This window comes from Bubalus kerabau, chromosome 4 (assembly GCF_029407905.1).
Source record: "Bubalus kerabau isolate K-KA32 ecotype Philippines breed swamp buffalo chromosome 4, PCC_UOA_SB_1v2, whole genome shotgun sequence".
Classification (NCBI taxonomy): Eukaryota; Metazoa; Chordata; class Mammalia; order Artiodactyla; family Bovidae; genus Bubalus; species Bubalus kerabau.
Genome location: NC_073627.1, coordinates 29,672,242 through 29,689,479, shown reverse-complemented (window position 1 = coordinate 29,689,479; position 17,238 = coordinate 29,672,242). Strand labels below are relative to the sequence as shown.

The following is a 17,238-nucleotide window of genomic DNA, read 5'->3' as shown; positions in this document are numbered from 1 at the left end:
AGGAGAACTGCTGGGAACCCCTGGTTCCTGCACCTGCTCCTTGGAGGAGCCCCTGAATCTGCAAAGGATTAAAGGGGGGAAATCTCTACCAGGGAAGATTTCCTTTCCCATATTTAGAAAGGAGAGACTGTCCTCTCCTTTGCAACGTCAGTGTCTGGAGGCTCTGAGGCAAGGGGTGTGAGTGCCACCGGTCACTGCTGCCACGGGCACTCTCTCTCTCCTCCTGCAGACAAGTCAGTTTGGGGTTCAAGGTAGCAAACCTGCATATTCTCTCCCTTCCCCAAGCCTTCCCTCTGGAAGAAGTGTGGGATCCAGGCAGTGTTAAGCAGGCAGGTGGTGGTGAGCGGGTTCCCACCCTGGATTTGGAGGGGGCTGCCCTAGGAAGCCAGAGAAAGCGATGGCACCCCACTCCAGTACTTTTGCCTGGAAAATCCCATGGACGGAGGAGCCGGGTAGGCTGCAGTCCATGGGGTCGAGAAGAGTCGGAGACGACTGCGCGACTTCACTTTCACTTTTCACTTCAATGCATTGGAGAAGGAAATGGCAACCCACTCCAGTGTTCTTGTCTGGAGAATCCCAGGGAAGGCGGAGCCTGGTGGGCTGCCGTCTATGGGGTCGCACAGAGTCGGGCACAACTGAAGTGCCTTAGCAGCAGCAGCAGCTCTAGGAAGCACCTTGGCCAGGCCAGTGTTTTGCCGTCAGGATGAGGTGGCCTCCGGGCTGCAGACCCTGGCTGGACGACCTGGCGTCACAGGAGGTCCACATGACCAATGGGCATCTGGGCCTCAGGCTGGTTTTGCTGTGGGTGCCACAACTCTGGGCCTTGTTTCTGCTTCAGCTGTGGCGGCAGCAGTGGGTGGCCCTGTGTCTTCCAGTTGGGTGATGGGCTGACCACGGTAGGAATGTGGGGCCATCTGGGGCCCCGAGTGCCAGGGGGCACAGGAGTAGAGCCGGATCGGAGGGAGCTCAACTCCCGACCCCAGAGCCCTGGGCCCTGCCCTGCATCTCCTGTGTCTCCAGTCTCAATGGGCTGAGCTTCTCACCTGGTAAACCCATCTCAGGAATAGGGTAACGGTAATACACAGGGCTGGCAGACCTTCCAGCCAGAGAGCCTCTGACAGGACTGACTGTCAGTGAGGGCACCGGGGAGGTGCTCCAGCACACGAACTACAGGTGGGTTAGAATTCCTGTCCGTGTAGACTGAGTACAAACCGCATCCCAGCTTGTCCTCAGGATCCCTGCTCACCAGGCGTGACTGCAGCACGTGGCAGGGACCACTGAGGGGCAGGAACCCCAGCAGAGCCCCAGCTATAAGAGGTCTTAGCCTACAGTGTCTGGGTTGCTATGCTGGTCCCTGCCTGGGACAGAATGCCTTGAGTGCAGGAGAGGAGAGTCTGTCCTTGGCCAGGCTAGGTCCTCTCTCTGGTGACTGACCCCCACACAGCTGCTAGGGCCTGAGCCTGCCTTCCTCCTCCAGGTGCCAGCCCATGGGCCCCACCCTTTCCTCCAGCACCTCGGCTCCCCACTCTCCAGCAGAGCTGCCCGACAGGGAGGGTGGCAGTTCTCACCTGGATCTGAGATGCCCCCAGGGAAGGTGGCTGACCCAGTGCCCCTGCAGGGCCCAGAGGCGCCTGTGGTCTGGGGGGCCACAGGAGCTCAGCGAATGAGAGTTGAGCCAGAGGAACCCATGGTGTGCTTTGATGCCTCCTGGACGTGCCAGCCAGCACCTCCTCCCTCTCCTGCAGTGCCCGTGGGGAGGCTGACCCCTCACCCCAGTCGCCCCATGCAGAGGCAGGCAGGACAAACTTGTGTGTGTACGGGATGTCCGCTCTCAGGCCCCCAAATGAGCCTGGGTCTCTACTGGCCTCCGGGCCCACGAGCACCGCAGCTCCACCTCCCCATACCCTCCTTACTCCACTTTCCCTTCCCGCTTAGGTTTGAACGATACAGGTCAGGCCGATCTGCTCAAAATGCCACTAATGGGGTGAGTGTTCCTTCTCCCCTGCCTGGGGGCCAGGAAACTGGCCTGGATTTGACCTTACCTCTGGTTTTCCTAACTATGGTTGAAATATTAGGGTGATGGGAGAGCAAACTCTGAGGGGGAGGGTGGGGGAACATCCCTGGTGGGTAGGTGCAGGGAAACCCTGGGACCTTGTGGGCTTTCCCCTCTGGGCCAGCATGTCTCCTGCCTGGCAGGTGCTAAGCGAAGTGACAGAGGACAACCTCATAGACCTGGGCCCGGGGTCTCCAGCCGTGGTGAGCCCAACTGTGGGGAGCACAGCACCCCCATCTTCTCTCTCCTCCCAGCTCGCCGGCTTGGGTGAGTGTCCCTAGCCTCCCCCCACCTCCTGGCCTCGGGGGGCGGTCCATGGGGCAGTGTGGGCCGGGTCCTGCTGTGCCAGCTTCAGCTCAAGGCTTCTCCCTAAGCTTAGAGTTTGAACCTTTTGGAAACCTGAAGTTGGGGGGTGGCGGTCCAGGGAACTGGAGGCTGTTTGGTCCTGAGGATAGGTGGCTGCTATGTCGCACACGGACATCCTGTGTGGCCCGAGTGATCTCCTTCTCAGCGTCAGCTGGACCAGGGTGGCAAACTGGTGTCAGCTCCTCAGGTGCTGGACCTGCGGCCCCGAAGGCTGCTGAGGCCACACCAGGCCTGGAAGGGTCGGCGGCTGATTGGTGGCATGTGGGCACCTATGTAATATTTGTCACATAAAGGACCCTGGTCCATGGCCACTGTGACTGGCTCCCGGCGCGCCCTGCAGGGCCCGCCTGCTCACTGCTTGCCCTTGTCTGGGAGCAGCTTGTGGGGCTGTGGCTGTTCTCTACCCTTCTGTCCCCCTAGAACTTCCACCCACCAGGGGCAGCCCAGTGGGGAGTGGGGGGTCCTTCCCGAGGTCAGGCCCACATCTGTGGTCACCTGTGCTGTGTTCTGTGTGCAGACCTGGGTACGGAGAGTGTCAGCGGCACCCTGAGCTCGCTGCAGCAGTGCCAGCCCCGGGATAGCTTCGATGTGTTCGCCCAGACCAGAGGGAGTGCCTCGGCTGAGCAGCGCAACCCGTACGCGGGGGCCCTTCTGATGGCTCTGGGGACACTGGGGGGCTGACCCCGGCCTGGCCCCATGGCCAGCACAGCGGGGTTTTTAATTCGCCGGGGCCAGGACTTCACACTCCGGCTGCTGGAACCTGGCCGGAGACACTGATGCTTTGTGAGGCCGGCATCCCGGCCGCGTCAGTCTGTCCGAGTCTGGGCTTGCTGTTCCCCCTGCTCGGCACTATGGTTGCTGGAACTGCCTGTGTGTGTGTGGGGTGGGGGGCGGGTGCGAGGGAGGCAAGAGGATGTGGCGGGCAGGCAACAAGTTGGTTCCTCGCCCCAGGGGTGTGGGCAGCGGCCTCCCTGACAGAGACTCTGGCCACAATGAGCCAGGTGGAATTGTGGGAGTTGATTCCAAAACACACAGCCCCCTGCATCTGCTTCTGGGAGCCTTCTGTTCAGCCTTGACCCACCTCCTAGGGCTCAGCATCTTGATGCATCCAGATCTCTGGGTCTGTGCTCAGGGCTCAGCAGGTTGAGCAGGGCCCCAGGCCCTGCTTCAGCACAAGAAGTTGGGGAGTAGAAGAGACAGCCCCACAATGAGCGATAGACCCTGACCCTAGACTGAGAGACCCCTCACTTGTCAGATGCCCCAAGGCCGCTGCTCTGCTTCATATGGCTGCTCTCTCGCAGCACCCCGTCCTTGAGCCTTAGAGATGCCTCATATTGTTACTTGAAAGGGGGATACTGAGGTGCAGAGGGAGTGAGCAGCTGGACCTCCTGGCTTCAGCTGCCTTCAGATCCTGGCCTAAATGCCGAGGCTGCCGAGCACTTGTGAGGAAGGTCCTGTGGCCAGAGGGGATGACCAGTCCACCCTGTCCATCCCCATGACTTCCCCGTTTGTGCTCCATTGTCCCCAGGCCCACCTACGAGGACCCCCAGGCCATCGGAGTACCTGCTGCGGCAGTTGATGGTCGGAAACAGAGCTCCGAAGTGGTAGGTCTGGAACCCTGCTTTTCTGCCTGGAGGGAAGGCCGGGGGGGTGGGGGTGGGGGTGAAGGTGGCTAGAGAGTCAGGCAGAGCTGATGGCAGTGGGGCAGACCTGGGTGAGCCGCATCAGTTCACCGAGTCCCCCCACCTTGTGGGAGACCGCAGTATCAGCTTTTCCAGGAGGAGGCAGGCCCCGAGGGGGAGACTGCGAGGGCAGCCAGAGAGCAGTGGGCAAGGCTGCACCGCAAGAGGTCTGACTGGGAGCCCTGCTGTGCCCCCGAGGTGGCTCTGGGCTCTCAGGGCTCCTGTGGTCAGGGAAAGTCTGTCCCCAGAGGTTGTAGTGCCCTGGGCTGGGTAGCACCCCAATAGGTGAGGCCCTCACAGAAGAGACAGGAGGTCCCACAGGCCTACCCACCTGTTCCATTAGAAGGGGGTTGGTGTTCTGGGCTGGCTGGGGAGCTGGGCTGCAGGGGCATGGGCAGCGCTGAGAGTGGAGGTCGGGTTGGGGCCCCAGATGCTGTGATGGCTCTTTCTGCCTAACTGAGAAATGGGTGGCTGTGAGTGAACGAATGCATGTGGGGCGAACCGTAGCCCCAGAACAGCTACCCACACCTGGCCTGGGCTAGCAAGGGGCAGCACTTCCTCAGTGTCAGCCCCTGGCCTCCCGCAGCCCCATCCAGGTGGCCCGAGCAGGCAGCAATGCTGTGGCCTGCTGTCTGCAGGAAAGCTGTTCCCCTGGTCCCTTCTGGTTTAGGCAGCTCAGCGAGAGTCATGCATCTCTCCTCACCGGCCACTAGGGGGCACCATAGAGCCAGCTCGGCTGTGGCTCTCAGTGCCCTGCCCCCTCAGACCCCGAGGCTAGCTCTGCTGCGTGCTCTGGTGGTCATGGTCCAGTGTCTCCTGTTGCTGAGATGCCTCCCCGTAACTCAGGGCACCAGGGGGCCGGTGAGGCCCCTCCCCTGGCCCCCCCAGCCAAGCTGGCCTGGTCAGCTTCCCTCTCTGCCTGCCCCACCTGGCCCAGGTGTGTCCCAATGCCAGTGCCCGAGGCTCAAGCTCAGGAACGTGGCCAGCTTCTCACCCTTCACCCTAGGCGGGCGGGTGCCTGGCCTGGCTGCCTCCCTCTCATCAGCATCTTTACTTGCGGGAGACAGGCTGCTCCCCATGTGTCCTGCTCAGTGGAGGGTGTGGGAGCAGGGTTCTTGTGGGCAGTGTGTGTGTGTGCAACTGTGGGGGACATATGCCTGTCTGTGCATGTCCACGTCTGTGTGTCTGTGAGTTTGTGTGTCTGTGTGTGGGTATCCCTGGCTTTGTGTGTGTCTGTATGTCTGTGTCCGTGGGTGTGTCTGTCCACACACACACTTACATGCATCTTCAGGCCTGTACTTCAGGTTTTGTTGTTCATATCCTAAACCGTGCTGACCTGGAAATGAAAACTGGGCCAAGGGTAAAGTTAAGAACACAATAAAAGGGGAAAAATTGTGTAACCGCACCTCCATAGTACATCCAAATCAGGAGTCTTAACTTTAAATACTTTTACTATGTAAAAAGGCAACATCCCCAAATTCAGCATTCACATTAAGAGTTGGAAAAGAAACACACAGGTAACTGAAAGGGGGAAAAGAGGACAAAAGCAGAAATGAGAAGAAATAGAAATGATTATGCCACAGCTGCTTCTGTGACATCGCCCCTTGGTGACCCCAAGAGTCCCAGGCGGGAGGGCATCCCCGCTGGCCTCAAGAGGTTTCCTGGGGTGGGGACAGGGCTTAAGCATGCCCTGCCCTGCTGGGATCCCCTGTACTTAACTCCTTCTTTTATGCAGGAGTCGAGGGGTGTTTGGGAGGGGGTGGGGTGCTGGGTCCAGCTCCTCAGTGACTTAGCTTCTCTGTTTCCATGACACCGGCTCTTGCCTTCTTTACCACGGGTCTTGCTGTGACTTTCCTTTCTGGGACGTTTCTGTCCTCGACCCAGAAGAGAGGTAAAGGTGGGGACTCCGCCCTGGAGCCCATAGACAGCTGGCTCATAGCCCAAGGAATGGTGAGCGGTCATCAACCGCGCTGACCCCCTGTCCCCCCAGCACTTCCCTCTGTCGCCTGCTGAGCCCCTGTGAGTCGGGCAGTCCAGGGCCACCCCCCACCCCGGCGGGTGCCCAGTCTCGCCCTCCTGTCTGTCTCCTTAAGCCACAGACTTGCAGCCCCAGAAACACAGCTCTGGTTTTTTGCTGATCTCGGGCGTTTGCAGGAGTGAGAGGAGGGCCCTTCCCCCTTCACTGTCCCTGGAGCTCTGGGCAGTATTCACTTTGCAGGATGAGTATGAGTCCTGTGGCCTCTGCCTGGGGGCGGGGGCCCCCTGCTGTGAATGAGGCTGTCCTCAGCCAGTGGGGTCTGTGCCCACCATGTCCCCCAGAAGGGTCTGCAGCCCCTGACGAAACACAGACACAACAGGAACAAAACGAGAGGAGTCCAGGGCTGGGGCACTGGGATCACACAGGCAGTCAGTCCTGGGAAGTAGGGCGTCCGCGGCCAAAGCCTGGGAGAGTCCCTCCTGCCTTGTGATCAAGTGGCCCAAGTCTGTGCACAGAGAGGTCTCCTGCTCCAGCCTGCCTGCCGGGCAGAGAGCAGCTTACCTCTCACGGAGCCACCACCTGGCTACCTGCCTCTGCCACGGAAACCAGAGGTCTGTGGGTCATGGGACCAGAGCGGGAGACGCTGGACACTCCAAGAGGAAATGGGACTGACTCCTGGGGCCCGGGCCAGGATGGGCCAGTGGAGGGCTGTTCAGGCTGGGCCAGCACGCCTGGGCCTGTGAGTGGCACAAGGTCTCCTGGCAGAGCCAGGTGTGGCAGGGCCGCTACAGCCCAGGCCAGGGTGTCTGTCCATCCAGCTTGGAGCCGGTGACTGGGCCCAGCCACATTCGGGGTCATCGCCCACGGCTCCACAGCCCTGCTTGCTGCCCCAGGCCCAGTGCCAACCTTAGAGACACAGGCCAGCCAGGCCCTCGTCTGCTTCTTTGGGGCAGGCTGGGGCTCCACCCCCTACGTGTGAGTGGCCTTAGAGCAGGACTCCTTAAAGCATAGTCCCACCATTGTCCAAATTGGGAGGATCCATAGTGTGTCCTTGGACCTGTTAATCCTGCAAAAAAGGATACTGCCCACAACACGCGGTGTGGCTCGGCAGCCGGTGGTGGCGCCGCCCCTGCCTGGCCCCGCCTAGAGCTCCAGGCTCCGACTTCAGAAATAAGCCAGGCTAACAACTAACCTTGCATCTCACCTGTCTGATTGCAGTGTGTTTGTTCCTTTTTTTTTTTTTTTAAAGCAATGTATATTAATTGCTTTGCCTTATTTCCCATAGTGTAGAAACCCAAGTTTTTCCAAACTGCCTGAGTACAAATTCTTTGTTTGGAAACTTTTTGTACTATTGAGTGAGACCAAGGGCTTGTAGATGATGGTGAGGAGGTGGAGGGCGGGCTGTCAGGAGGGTCCACAGCCCCTGGATATCACCCTTGAGTGCACCACTGGCTCCGGCCTCATTGGCAACAGCGTAGGTTTCCCTGTGGGGAGGAGAGGCCCTGAGAACCTTCTGGTGCAGCTTGCCTGGGGGTGGGGAAGGCAGTGTAGGTGCCCCATCCGGCTTCAGGGTGTTCCTGCCTCTCTGGGCTTCAGTCAGAGGGCACACGGGGCGGGGAGGGGGCGGGGGAGCCAGGGAAGCACAGCAGGAACCACAGTAGGTCAGCAGAGAGTCTGCTCCAGTTTGGGGGCAGGGGCAGGGCTCCCTGTGTAGACCCGCAGCCCCCAGATGCAGCCGAGGGTGCCTGGCAGTGGCTGAGCTGGTGGCAGCCCCCTCCCTCCTGGGCCAGTGAGTGAGCCAGCCAGTGAGCGAGCTGCCCGCCAGCGAGTGCAGACCAGGGCTGAGGACAGGGTGAGGGAGTCCGGCTGCAGATCCTCATCAGAGTCCCCACATGAGAGGTGCCTTTGTTTCTCTCTCCTTTCCATCTCCTTCCTCCACCTCACGCTCCGCAGACCCCTTGCCCAGGAGGTGTTCCCTGCAGACCGCATCAGAGCCCAGGTCGCTCAGGGTGAGAACACTGAGGCTCCTCGGGCCTGGGGATGCGCCCACGGCCGGGGCTGTCCACAGGGCAGCCAAGTATCCAGCGTGTCTGACAGGCCTGGTTTTCACAGAAACTTTGCCCTGGAGTAGTGCTCCCACATCGACCACGTGGCAGGTGGCTCGTGAGCCCAGGCGCTGCATCCAGCCAGGCAGCGCGGCCCATCCCAAGGTCATGTGAGCTGTCCTGTCACCCACAGCCGACCTACTCCACACCTCTCAGTCAGGGGTCAGGCTTGGGTTTCTGAATTAGAAACAGAAGGAGCAGCCCGGAAGTGAAGGGTTACAGGGTGGTGAGTGGTAGAAGCCGTCGCCCCATTTCACAGATGAGGCCGGGGCCCACAGACTGGGAGCTCCTGGAGAGGGGCAAGTCCACCCAGGGGAGGGGAGATCTGCCTCCGCCAGCTTGAGGGGTGAGGAGCTTCTCACAGGTCAGTGTTTATCTTCTGAGCATGCTGGCTCTCAAAATCGGTCCAGAGGGGAAAACGGGGCATGATCCCTGACCCCAGGGGATCAATTCTGAACAGTAAAGAGGGCTTAAAGTCAATGACCCCTTTAGCAGCTTTTTTCAAGCTTTGCAACCTGAGGAGCCTCTCTGCTCGTCCTGGGCAGGCTGAGGCTGGTGGGCATCAGGGACCCCCTGCTCCAGCAGTTGGAGTTGCCGGTTTCTCCCTGGAGACGTGCTGACTCGCCGTGCTGGGTTCTGGGAACGTGGCAGGTGGCAGGCGCCCTCCCCGAGGCCGGCATCCTGGCTTAGAAGAATCACAGTAACGAAAACTTGCATCTCCTGTCATGAGAACGTGTCGGGTAGAAACCCTGCCAGCAAGCGTGAACCTGGCAGGTCGTGCCCCGGTTGCCCCTGCTCCCACTCGCTCGGGACGGAAGGGGCCTCAGGTGGTGCCAGTGCGCACGGCAGCCCGCCCTGCAGAGCAAGGACCACGTGTCCCTCAGCCTCATGGTCATTTCAGGGTGGTTTTTCATTCCAGCGTTCATAAGGCCCCAGTAGGTCAAGTAAATACAAATAATCTGGTGGAGGTTGACCTGCACCTCTCTAAAACGCCTGTGGAGGCCGGATATGGGGTCTACCAGCCTGGCTGTGTGGCCCTGGGGTGAACCCAGCTGCAGACACAGTGCTGGAGAGTTTTCTAGAAACAGTGGGCTTGCGAGTGGGTCCCAAGAGGTACTTCGTGGGCTAACCTAGATGAGGACACAGGTCACTTCGATCAAGGGCCGTCCACCCGTTTCTCTAGGCAGGGAGCCAACATTTCATTAGCATGACTTCAGGGGGACTAAAGGTTACTCTTACTTCTTATCATATTACTATCTTATGACATCTGCCAGCAGCTTCACTATTTCCAGCCAAATAGATTTTCGGGCCCTTGGCACAGGCAGCCCTGGCATGGACAAGGCCCAGGCGATGGTTGGGCACCCTCCTTCTCTCAGGACCCCGGCCCCCTCCCCTGCTCCCCCGCCCCCTCCCCTGCTCTCAGGTGCCCTTTGATGGCGGGGAGGAGGGGACCACGTGCTGAAGGCTGGGAGGGGAGGGTGGGGCGAGAGGAGGCTGCTGCATTCAGGCTGCTTCACAGGTTTTCCCGCTAAAGAGACACACAGATGACCCACAGCCTACGGCCCCTCTGGTCATCAGAGTGCTTGCTTTTGCCTGTGTCTGCTGGTGGAGGAATGTGCTGGGCTGCTGTGGGCCAGGCCACCCCTAGGTCTGGGTGCTCTCCCCACTCGGAAATGCCCCGGGACACATTTCAGGATCCTTTCAGTGAGCAGAGCCCGGACCCCTGCCAACCCCGTGCCCTGTGCCACCCTGGGCCACGGGCCACTGTGTGGCCTCCCCGTCCTGCTGGGGCCCCAGGACCAAGAGCGGACACACTAGTCAAAAAGTTATCCACTGAAGAACGCGTACTGCACCTCCTCCCCGCGCCCACCCAGCCGCTGCCCTGCTTCTTAGAGCCGCTGCTTCCCTCCCCGCCGCCTCCCTCGGCTGCTGCCCGCCTGCCCCGCGTGTCCTGCTCTGTGCGCCTTTGGTTGCCTTGGGCTGCCTGCACTGACGTGTCCGCTGTTCTGTCTCCCTGCCTGGCTGGGGGCTGCCTGGCCGCTGCCTGCCACCTCCGCAGATCCCTGTGGTGCAGCCCTCGGTCATGGACGACATTGAGGTGTGGCTCAGGACCGACCTGGTGAGACTCCACGTTTCTGTCTTGGTGGGGAGTGGTGAGGCCCAGGCCGGGGCCCCTTGGGGCTGGCCTGGGGGCCCGAGGGGCTGCTCCCTGGGGAGTGGAGGAGGGAGGCTGGGCAGGCGCCTCCAGGACGCACCCTGACTTTTCCCTGTCACTCTGCGATTCCAGGTGTGTGCTCTTGGATTCTTTTGGTTTTTGTGCGTTTTTTAATTTTAATTTTTTTGGTTTTCATTTTTTTCTTTTAATTGCGAAATTTTCACAGTTGTGAGTGGGTGTTTATTTTTCCATCACTGTCATCGCTCTTCCCCAGCGTAGCCTGGCATCTTGGCTTTACTGGCTCCAGAGGCCACTGTCTTTGTCCCCAGAGACGGGCAGGGAGGTTAGGACGTCATGTGTCTCCCCATGGCAGCAGGTTCTGAGAGGGGAGGCTGTGCTGGCCCGTCCCCCTGCCCTGCCCCGGTGCTGGCCCCCTACCAAGCACTGTTAGCCCCTGGGGGGCTGTTGGAGAAATGCACCCTGGAAAGGGGTGCTTGCCCACGTCATGGCTGACGGGACTGTTGCCCTGACCTGGGGACACCTCATCTCCTGTTTCTTGTCACCTCCTGTCAGGCCCCAACTAGGATGGCAGACCTTAGGAGGATCTCCTGCCGCTCCGGGCCAGCACACCGCTCACCCAACCCCAAAGACAGGCTTTCCAGAGACACTCTCTGCCCCGCAAGCTGCTGCCTGGGGGCCGTGCCAGGGGAGGAAGAGGCACCCATTAGGTCCTTCCCAAGAGAACACCTGGAGAGAAATAGCTGCTGTCACAGAGCAGGCAGGCACACCTGGCCCCCCACCTCATAAGGGAGACCCGCACTCGAGGGCAGATCAGGGGTGGAGGCAGGAAGGAGGCTGGGGTCATGTCCACCACCCATCACTGTCTGTGCAGGGCCCAGTGGCCCCCACATCCCCCAAACAGAACTGACCACCAAGAGCGTCCTCAGTGTCCGAATCGGGGCACAGGAAGAGACTGGCGCTGCTCCTAGGAGGCTGGGGCCCAGCCAACCCTCTGCTGGGGTGCCTTGGGCTCAAGCCCCCATGTCTCCAGGTCTCACGCGGTTCCAGCTGCTGGCATGGCCCTGACCACCCAGTGCCATGCAGCTGCCCGTGAGGGTCCGCGGAGTGGAGGGGCGCCCGGAGCCCAGCATGTCCTGGCTCTTCTGTGGTCCTGCCCCGAGTTTCAGCAGGGAAGGAGCTGCACAGTTCAGTTTTTTCTTTCTGACCTTTCTGGAGGATCTAGAGCCTCCTCAGCTTTTTGTTTTTACTTTTTAAAAACAAAAGTTTCTGTTTCTCCAATAAGATGAGAGCAGTATTATGCTCTTGCAGAACTCAGGATGGGAAGTAGGAAGTGTCACTGGGTGTTTCCCTGGGGGGTGGGCTGCAGGCGGAAGCGGCCATGGGACAGCACTAACACCCTCTCTCCACTCTCCCACAGAAGGGCGATGACTTGGAGGAGGGCGTCACAAGCGAAGGTAGGCCTGCCTCCGACCCACTGTGGCCGTGCCCTTCCCAGGCTCTGAGAGCCTCCTTGCTGCCCTGGCGCCTCCCCACTCCTGGGCTCTGTCCATCCAGGTCACCTGCTGACGTGGGAGGTGCTGATAGGCACAATCGGCCATCCCAGGTCCATGGGACCCCAGACCGGCGGCACTCCTGACTGGTCTGCTCCCCACCCCCGAATGGTCATTGCAGCCGAGACAAAACACACGCTATGCAGTCAGCACAGGGAGTGCCAGTCTGGGGCCCTCTGGAGGCCCTGAGCCCTGCCGGGGTGGGGGTCCCTGCCAAGGTCAAGGAGGAAGTTGCCCTTCCAGCTCTCCCTGCCTTGCCATCAATGCTGATCTGGACGATGGAAAAGCACCAAGTCAGTGGTGGGACACGAGTCATAGCTGCCCGCTTCCCTCATGCCCCCTGGGTTGTGGCTGGGCTTCCCGCCGGCCCTGGTGGTATCAGAGGAGGAAAGGGGCCCTTGCCTGTGGGATCGGGCATGGCAGCTGAGCACCTACCCATCCCTGCTGGGCCTTGTTCTGTGTTGCAGAGTTCGATAAATTCCTTGAAGAAAGGGCCAAAGCTGCTGAAATGGTTCCCAGCCTCCCCTCTCCCCCAGCGGATGCTCCGGTCCCAGCCTCGAATCCCTCAGGCCGGAAGAAGCCGGAGCGGTCAGAGGATGCCCTCTTTGCCCTGTGAGCTGTCCTGTGGTTGGGCCCCCCCAAGGCAGGTCACCTCTCACCCCCGGTCCACACCAAGCTCTGGCCACTCCTCCCATCCCCCGCCCCCACTTGGTCCTGCGCTGCTGTGTCTCCATGGAAACACCACTGTGTTTGCTCCCAGGCCTCCCACTCATTGGGCCCAGCTTTAGCCACCTTCTCTTTGGGAGGTGGGACAATGTTGCTGCAGCTGCAGACCCTCAGCCTCTGCCCTCCTGCTCCCTCTGCCTGTTTCCTCCAGGAAGAGCTGGTGACCAGCCCAGCCCCAGGCAGGGCCAGCCCTTTGGGGCTGTTCCTGAGCAGTTCCTCTGGTCACTTGCCCACAGAGAAGAGGCTCAGACCCCAGCCCCATGCCCAGCTCAGCAGGCCTCTCCTGCCCGCCTGTGCCCCCTTGGTCCCAGAAAAGGCAAGTCTGCAGCTGTGGGCTTGGTCTTGCTCCTCACTGCCGCTCCCTGATGAGCACTGGCACTTCAGTAGGCTCTGTGGTGCCCGCGGGTGGCATCTCTCATCTACCACCTGCTTGACCCTCTTCACTTTCTGCTGCTAGCCCAGGCCCCCTGCCGAGCTGGGACCAAGGGGTCTGCCGCAGGCCCATGGCTCCGGTGTGGGCAGAGCCTGCAGAGGTAACGTGGCGGTGGCCTCACTGCCCCCATGCACCACTCTGCACGCCGCCCCATCTGTGGAGGGGCCTGCATGGTGAGGGCTGGCTCTGGCCAGCCCGGGAAAGCTAGGCGCCTTTCGGAATGTGCTTCGTTCGGCCCGGCCCACGGTAGCCTCTGCCTCCACCTCCAGGGCCCACAGCAGCAAGTGGTTTTGACCCCGAGTGAAATCCCAGTGACCCAGCGGCCAGCACAGCTCCAAGGCTCCTGTGCTCCTCCTGGGCGGGGACTCAGCCTCCCCGACAGACTGTCCTGAAGCCTGACCAGCAGGGGGGGTGACTGGCGAGCCCCACTCCGTCCTGGGTCCTCACTTGGCCCCAGCCTGGTCTAGCCTGAGCTGCCCTGTGCCCAGAAGAGCACACGGGCTATGCCTGCAGCTTCTTGCTGGCCTGGGAGCCCTAGCCCTGCTCAGAGCTCTAGCAGGCGCTCCCCGGCATCAGGGCAAAGCTGGGGTCTCCTGGGAGCGTTCAGGGCGGGGTTGAGGGCTGTGGGGGGCTCCAGCAGCAGCAGGTGTGGTGGAGACCAAGGCGCCATTGGGGGACCCACACCTGGCCTGGCCCTCCGCGCAGCTCCCTCCACAGGGGAGGCCTGGGGTCCTGCTGGCACCTCACACCCCAGGTCCTCGGAGGATACCCCTCCGTATATCTGGGTCAGCCTGCTGCACCCTGCCCAGCCGGGCCCCCACACCGCGCCTCCCCGCTGCCTGGTCCCACCTTCAGTTAGCCTTGGATGCTGAACCGTCCGAAGCCAGCTGACGAGCTGCGGGGCAGGTCCTGCTTGTGCCTGGCCACTCCAGCTGGTATCCCCAGGCCTCTAGTATAGCCTGGGGGTGTGTCTCTGTGGGGTGGAGCCTGCCTTGCCAGTCCAGGGGGGACAGTGGGCCTCCGGTGGTCAGTCAGTCCTTCGGGAGTCACAGCAGCCGGGCCCAGCATCTGCTGAGGGAGGAGCTGACCTCCCAGGGGTCCCCGGGTGGACAGTGTGGCAGGAGCACAAGCCTGTCCCGGGGAGACCCCACAAAGCCGTCCCCAGCTCCAGCTGCTCAGCCAGGCCCAGTCTAGAGAGGCCAAACCACTAGGGTGGTGAGTGATGGTGGCCTCACCAGCTGTCCTGGCTGGAGCTGCCCCTCCACTCGTCCATCAGGTCACAGCAGCCTGCCCCACCTGCCCCACCTGCCCGCACCACGCCCAGGAAGCAGGTGCCCAGGACGGGTGCTGCTCGCCCTTCCTGTCCTGAGGCCCCAGGTGCCTGGGCCCATCTCACTGGTTCCCTTCCGTCTGGGAGGCTCGGCCCTCGGGCCGCTCTCCCAGGAGGGAACCCTGGCCAGAGCCTTCTGCCCAGCAGAGTGAGACCCTCCGAGCCACCAGCCTCTGCCAGTGTTAGAGACCGCAGATCCAGTATGTAATTACACTAAATTATTGCTGGGATTCCTTATAAGCACTAATTATACCTGATTATAGGTTAAAATATTTATTTTGTCAAAATATTTTCTTGGGGATGTGTTTAACCTTTTCTGTGTTGTGTCCTGAGATGTGAAAACTAACCCCTTCCTCCTGCCTCTCTGACCAGTGGGCAGCAGCAAATAGCACTGAGTTCGTATGACCAGGCACTGGTGGGCCTTTGGCCAGCCTGCCCCAGAGCGGCCCCTGCCCAGGACCCCCGGGGGAATGTGACCGACTGGCTTATCTGTGTGCATAAGGACAAGGGCCTCAGAGCTGCAGTGGCTCTTCATTGGCCAGGCCAGAGGGCAAGGTGGCCGTCTGCTATCCGTCCTTCCATCTGTCTGTCAGCCCCTCAGTGTGATCAACTGTGCTGTCGGCCCTGGATCCCGCCTCGGCTCCCTGCCCTTCCCCTCCTTACTGAGGTCCAGAGAAGGGAGCCTGGGAGGTGGGGGCGAGTGAGGACCCGGGGCAGCAGGTGCCCAGACTCCAGCTCCTCCTGTTCCTTCCTGCCACCACAGCCCCACTTGGCCTCCGCATGCTTCTAACCTCAGTCCAACCCAGCCTTCCGCAGGGTTCAGGGGCTGTGGGCCAGTGAGGAAGAAACCCTGTGGAGGACAGTGGAGCCTTTTGTACTGGCAGCCCCCAGGCCCGGGCCCCCTCCCCTGTCCCCGACGTGGGCATAGCCAGTTTCACCACCCAGAAGATGCCCCAAGGCCCCCGCCTCTCCCATGCCCAACTTCAGCCCCTCCTGTCCCTGGGGTGCCCTGAGAATAGCTGTCAACTCAGAAGGCTCATGGCATCTCTCCAGGTGCTCCTGGAGGAAAGGGGGTGAATATTTATTCCCTTGAGTTTGCACTTGATTTGTGAGGGTTCTCAGGTTTGTTGTCGGCATCCCCCAGCCTAGTGGTCTGTCACTGTCTGTCTCTGCCGGCAGAGCAGGACTGGAGGGTGAGTCAGTGACACCAGAGCGTCTGTCTACCCACGAGCTCTCCTAGATACGTCTGTCTAGTTTGGGATCTTGCATGTAAAATACTCCACAATAAACAAACAGACTGCTGCTGTGCGATCTCTGTTCCGTCGGGCCTGCCAGAGCTGACCTTCGGCTTTGTCTAAGCAGAGGCAGTGTGGGCCTCCGTGCTGCCGGAAACGCTCGCCCCGCTCCCTCTGCCTGGGGGTGGCAGTCAGAATGAGACCAAGGCCCCATGCCAGGGGAGTCGGGGAGCAGCCTCCAGAGTGTGGGGGCCCCAGGCTCTGTGGATGGAAGTCGTGCCCCCCTGTGAAAGGTGCTGTGGGCCCCGAAAGAGGCCTGCTCTGTGTCCCTGTTCAGTTCACTCAGTCGTGTCTGACTCTTTGTGACCCCATGGACTGCAGGACACCAGGCCTCCCTGTCCATCACCAACTCCTGGAGCTTACTCAAACTCATGTCCAACGAGTCAGTGATGCCATCCAACCATCTCATCCTCTGTTGTCCCCTTCTCCTCCAGCCTTCAGTCTTTCCCAGCATCAGGGTCTTTTCCAATAAGTCAGTTCTTTGCATCCGGTGGCCAAAGTATTGGAGTTTCAGCTTCAGGATCAGTCCTTCCAATGAATATTCAGGACTGATTGCATTTAGGATTGACTGGTTTGATCTCTTTACAGTGCAAGGGACTCTCAAGCATCTTCAACACCACAGTTCAAAAGCATCAATTCTTTGGCACTCAGCTTTCTTTATAGTCCAACTCTCACATCCATACATGACTATTGGAAAAACCATAGCTTTGGCTAGACAGACCTTTGTTGGTAAAGTAATGTCTCTGCTTTTTAATATGCTGTCTAGGTTGGTCATAGCTTTTCTTCCAAGTGTAAGCGTCTTTTAATTTCATGGCTGCAGTCACCATCTGCAGTGATTTTGGAGCCCCAAAAACAAAGTCTGTCACTGTTTCCACTGTTTCCCCATCTATTTGCCATAAAGTGATGGGACCGGATGCGATGATCTTAGTTTTCTGAATGTTGAGTTTTAAGCCAACTTTTTCACTCTCCTCTTTCACTTTCATCAAGAGGGTCTTTAGTTCTTCGCTTTCTGCCATAAGGGTGGTGTCATCTGCATATCTGAGGTTACTGGCCTGTGTCCCTGAGTGGGGTGCAAAGTGGGGTGACCCTGAGACATCACCGTGGATGTGCCAGGATCCCATGGCGAGCCTGTGGGATGCCAGATTGGCCAGGAGGGGGAGGGGCAGCTCCAGTCCAATTCTCAGAATTAAGGACACTTTGCAGCCAGGAAGCCCTGGAGCCCTCTTCCAGGGCCTGCAGGGCGGGGAGGTCTTGGGGAGCAGCCAGAAGAGGGGGCAGTGTGGGGAGCCCTGTTGGTCAACTCATGGCTCATGGCCCATGGCCCACTGCCCACTAGTCCCCCACTAAGACAGCTAAGAAATCCTTCTATAGTCCCCCTCTTTTCCAAGGCAAAGGTCTCTGGGGCCCTGAGGAGCTGGGCATGGGCAGACAAGAGGCCTTGAACATGCAGGCCTCACCCAGAAGTGCCGTTTGCTGTAGTGGAACCCCTGCCAGCTCTTGCTGGGTGGCTTCAGAGAGTCGGTGCAGGGGCTCCAGGCCTTCAG

General features: G+C 60.2%; 1 protein-coding gene across 7 annotated transcripts in view; it reads left to right on the top strand.

Moving 5' to 3' along the window:
- Positions 1-16,112, top strand: part of TOM1L2 (target of myb1 like 2 membrane trafficking protein) — a 72,255-nt gene extending 56,143 nt beyond the window's left edge. The window contains exons 9-16 of one of the 7 annotated variants that reach the window (XM_055576318.1): positions 1,936-1,984; positions 2,197-2,320; positions 2,937-3,054; positions 3,948-4,023; positions 5,986-6,051; positions 10,244-10,303; positions 11,778-11,814; positions 12,378-16,112. In XM_055576318.1, the coding sequence (XP_055432293.1) occupies positions 1,936-1,984; positions 2,197-2,320; positions 2,937-3,054; positions 3,948-4,023; positions 5,986-6,051; positions 10,244-10,303; positions 11,778-11,814; positions 12,378-12,526 (679 nt within the window). In that variant the 3' untranslated portion in view covers positions 12,527-16,112. Of the gene's footprint in view, positions 1-1,935; positions 1,985-2,196; positions 2,321-2,936; positions 3,055-3,947; positions 4,024-5,961; positions 6,052-10,243; positions 10,304-11,777; positions 11,815-12,377 lie in introns of all 7 variants that reach the window. The other 6 variants (XM_055576322.1, XM_055576317.1, XM_055576315.1 and 3 more) reach the window with 6 other exon arrangements.
- The last annotated feature ends 1,126 nt before the right edge of the window (positions 16,113-17,238 follow it).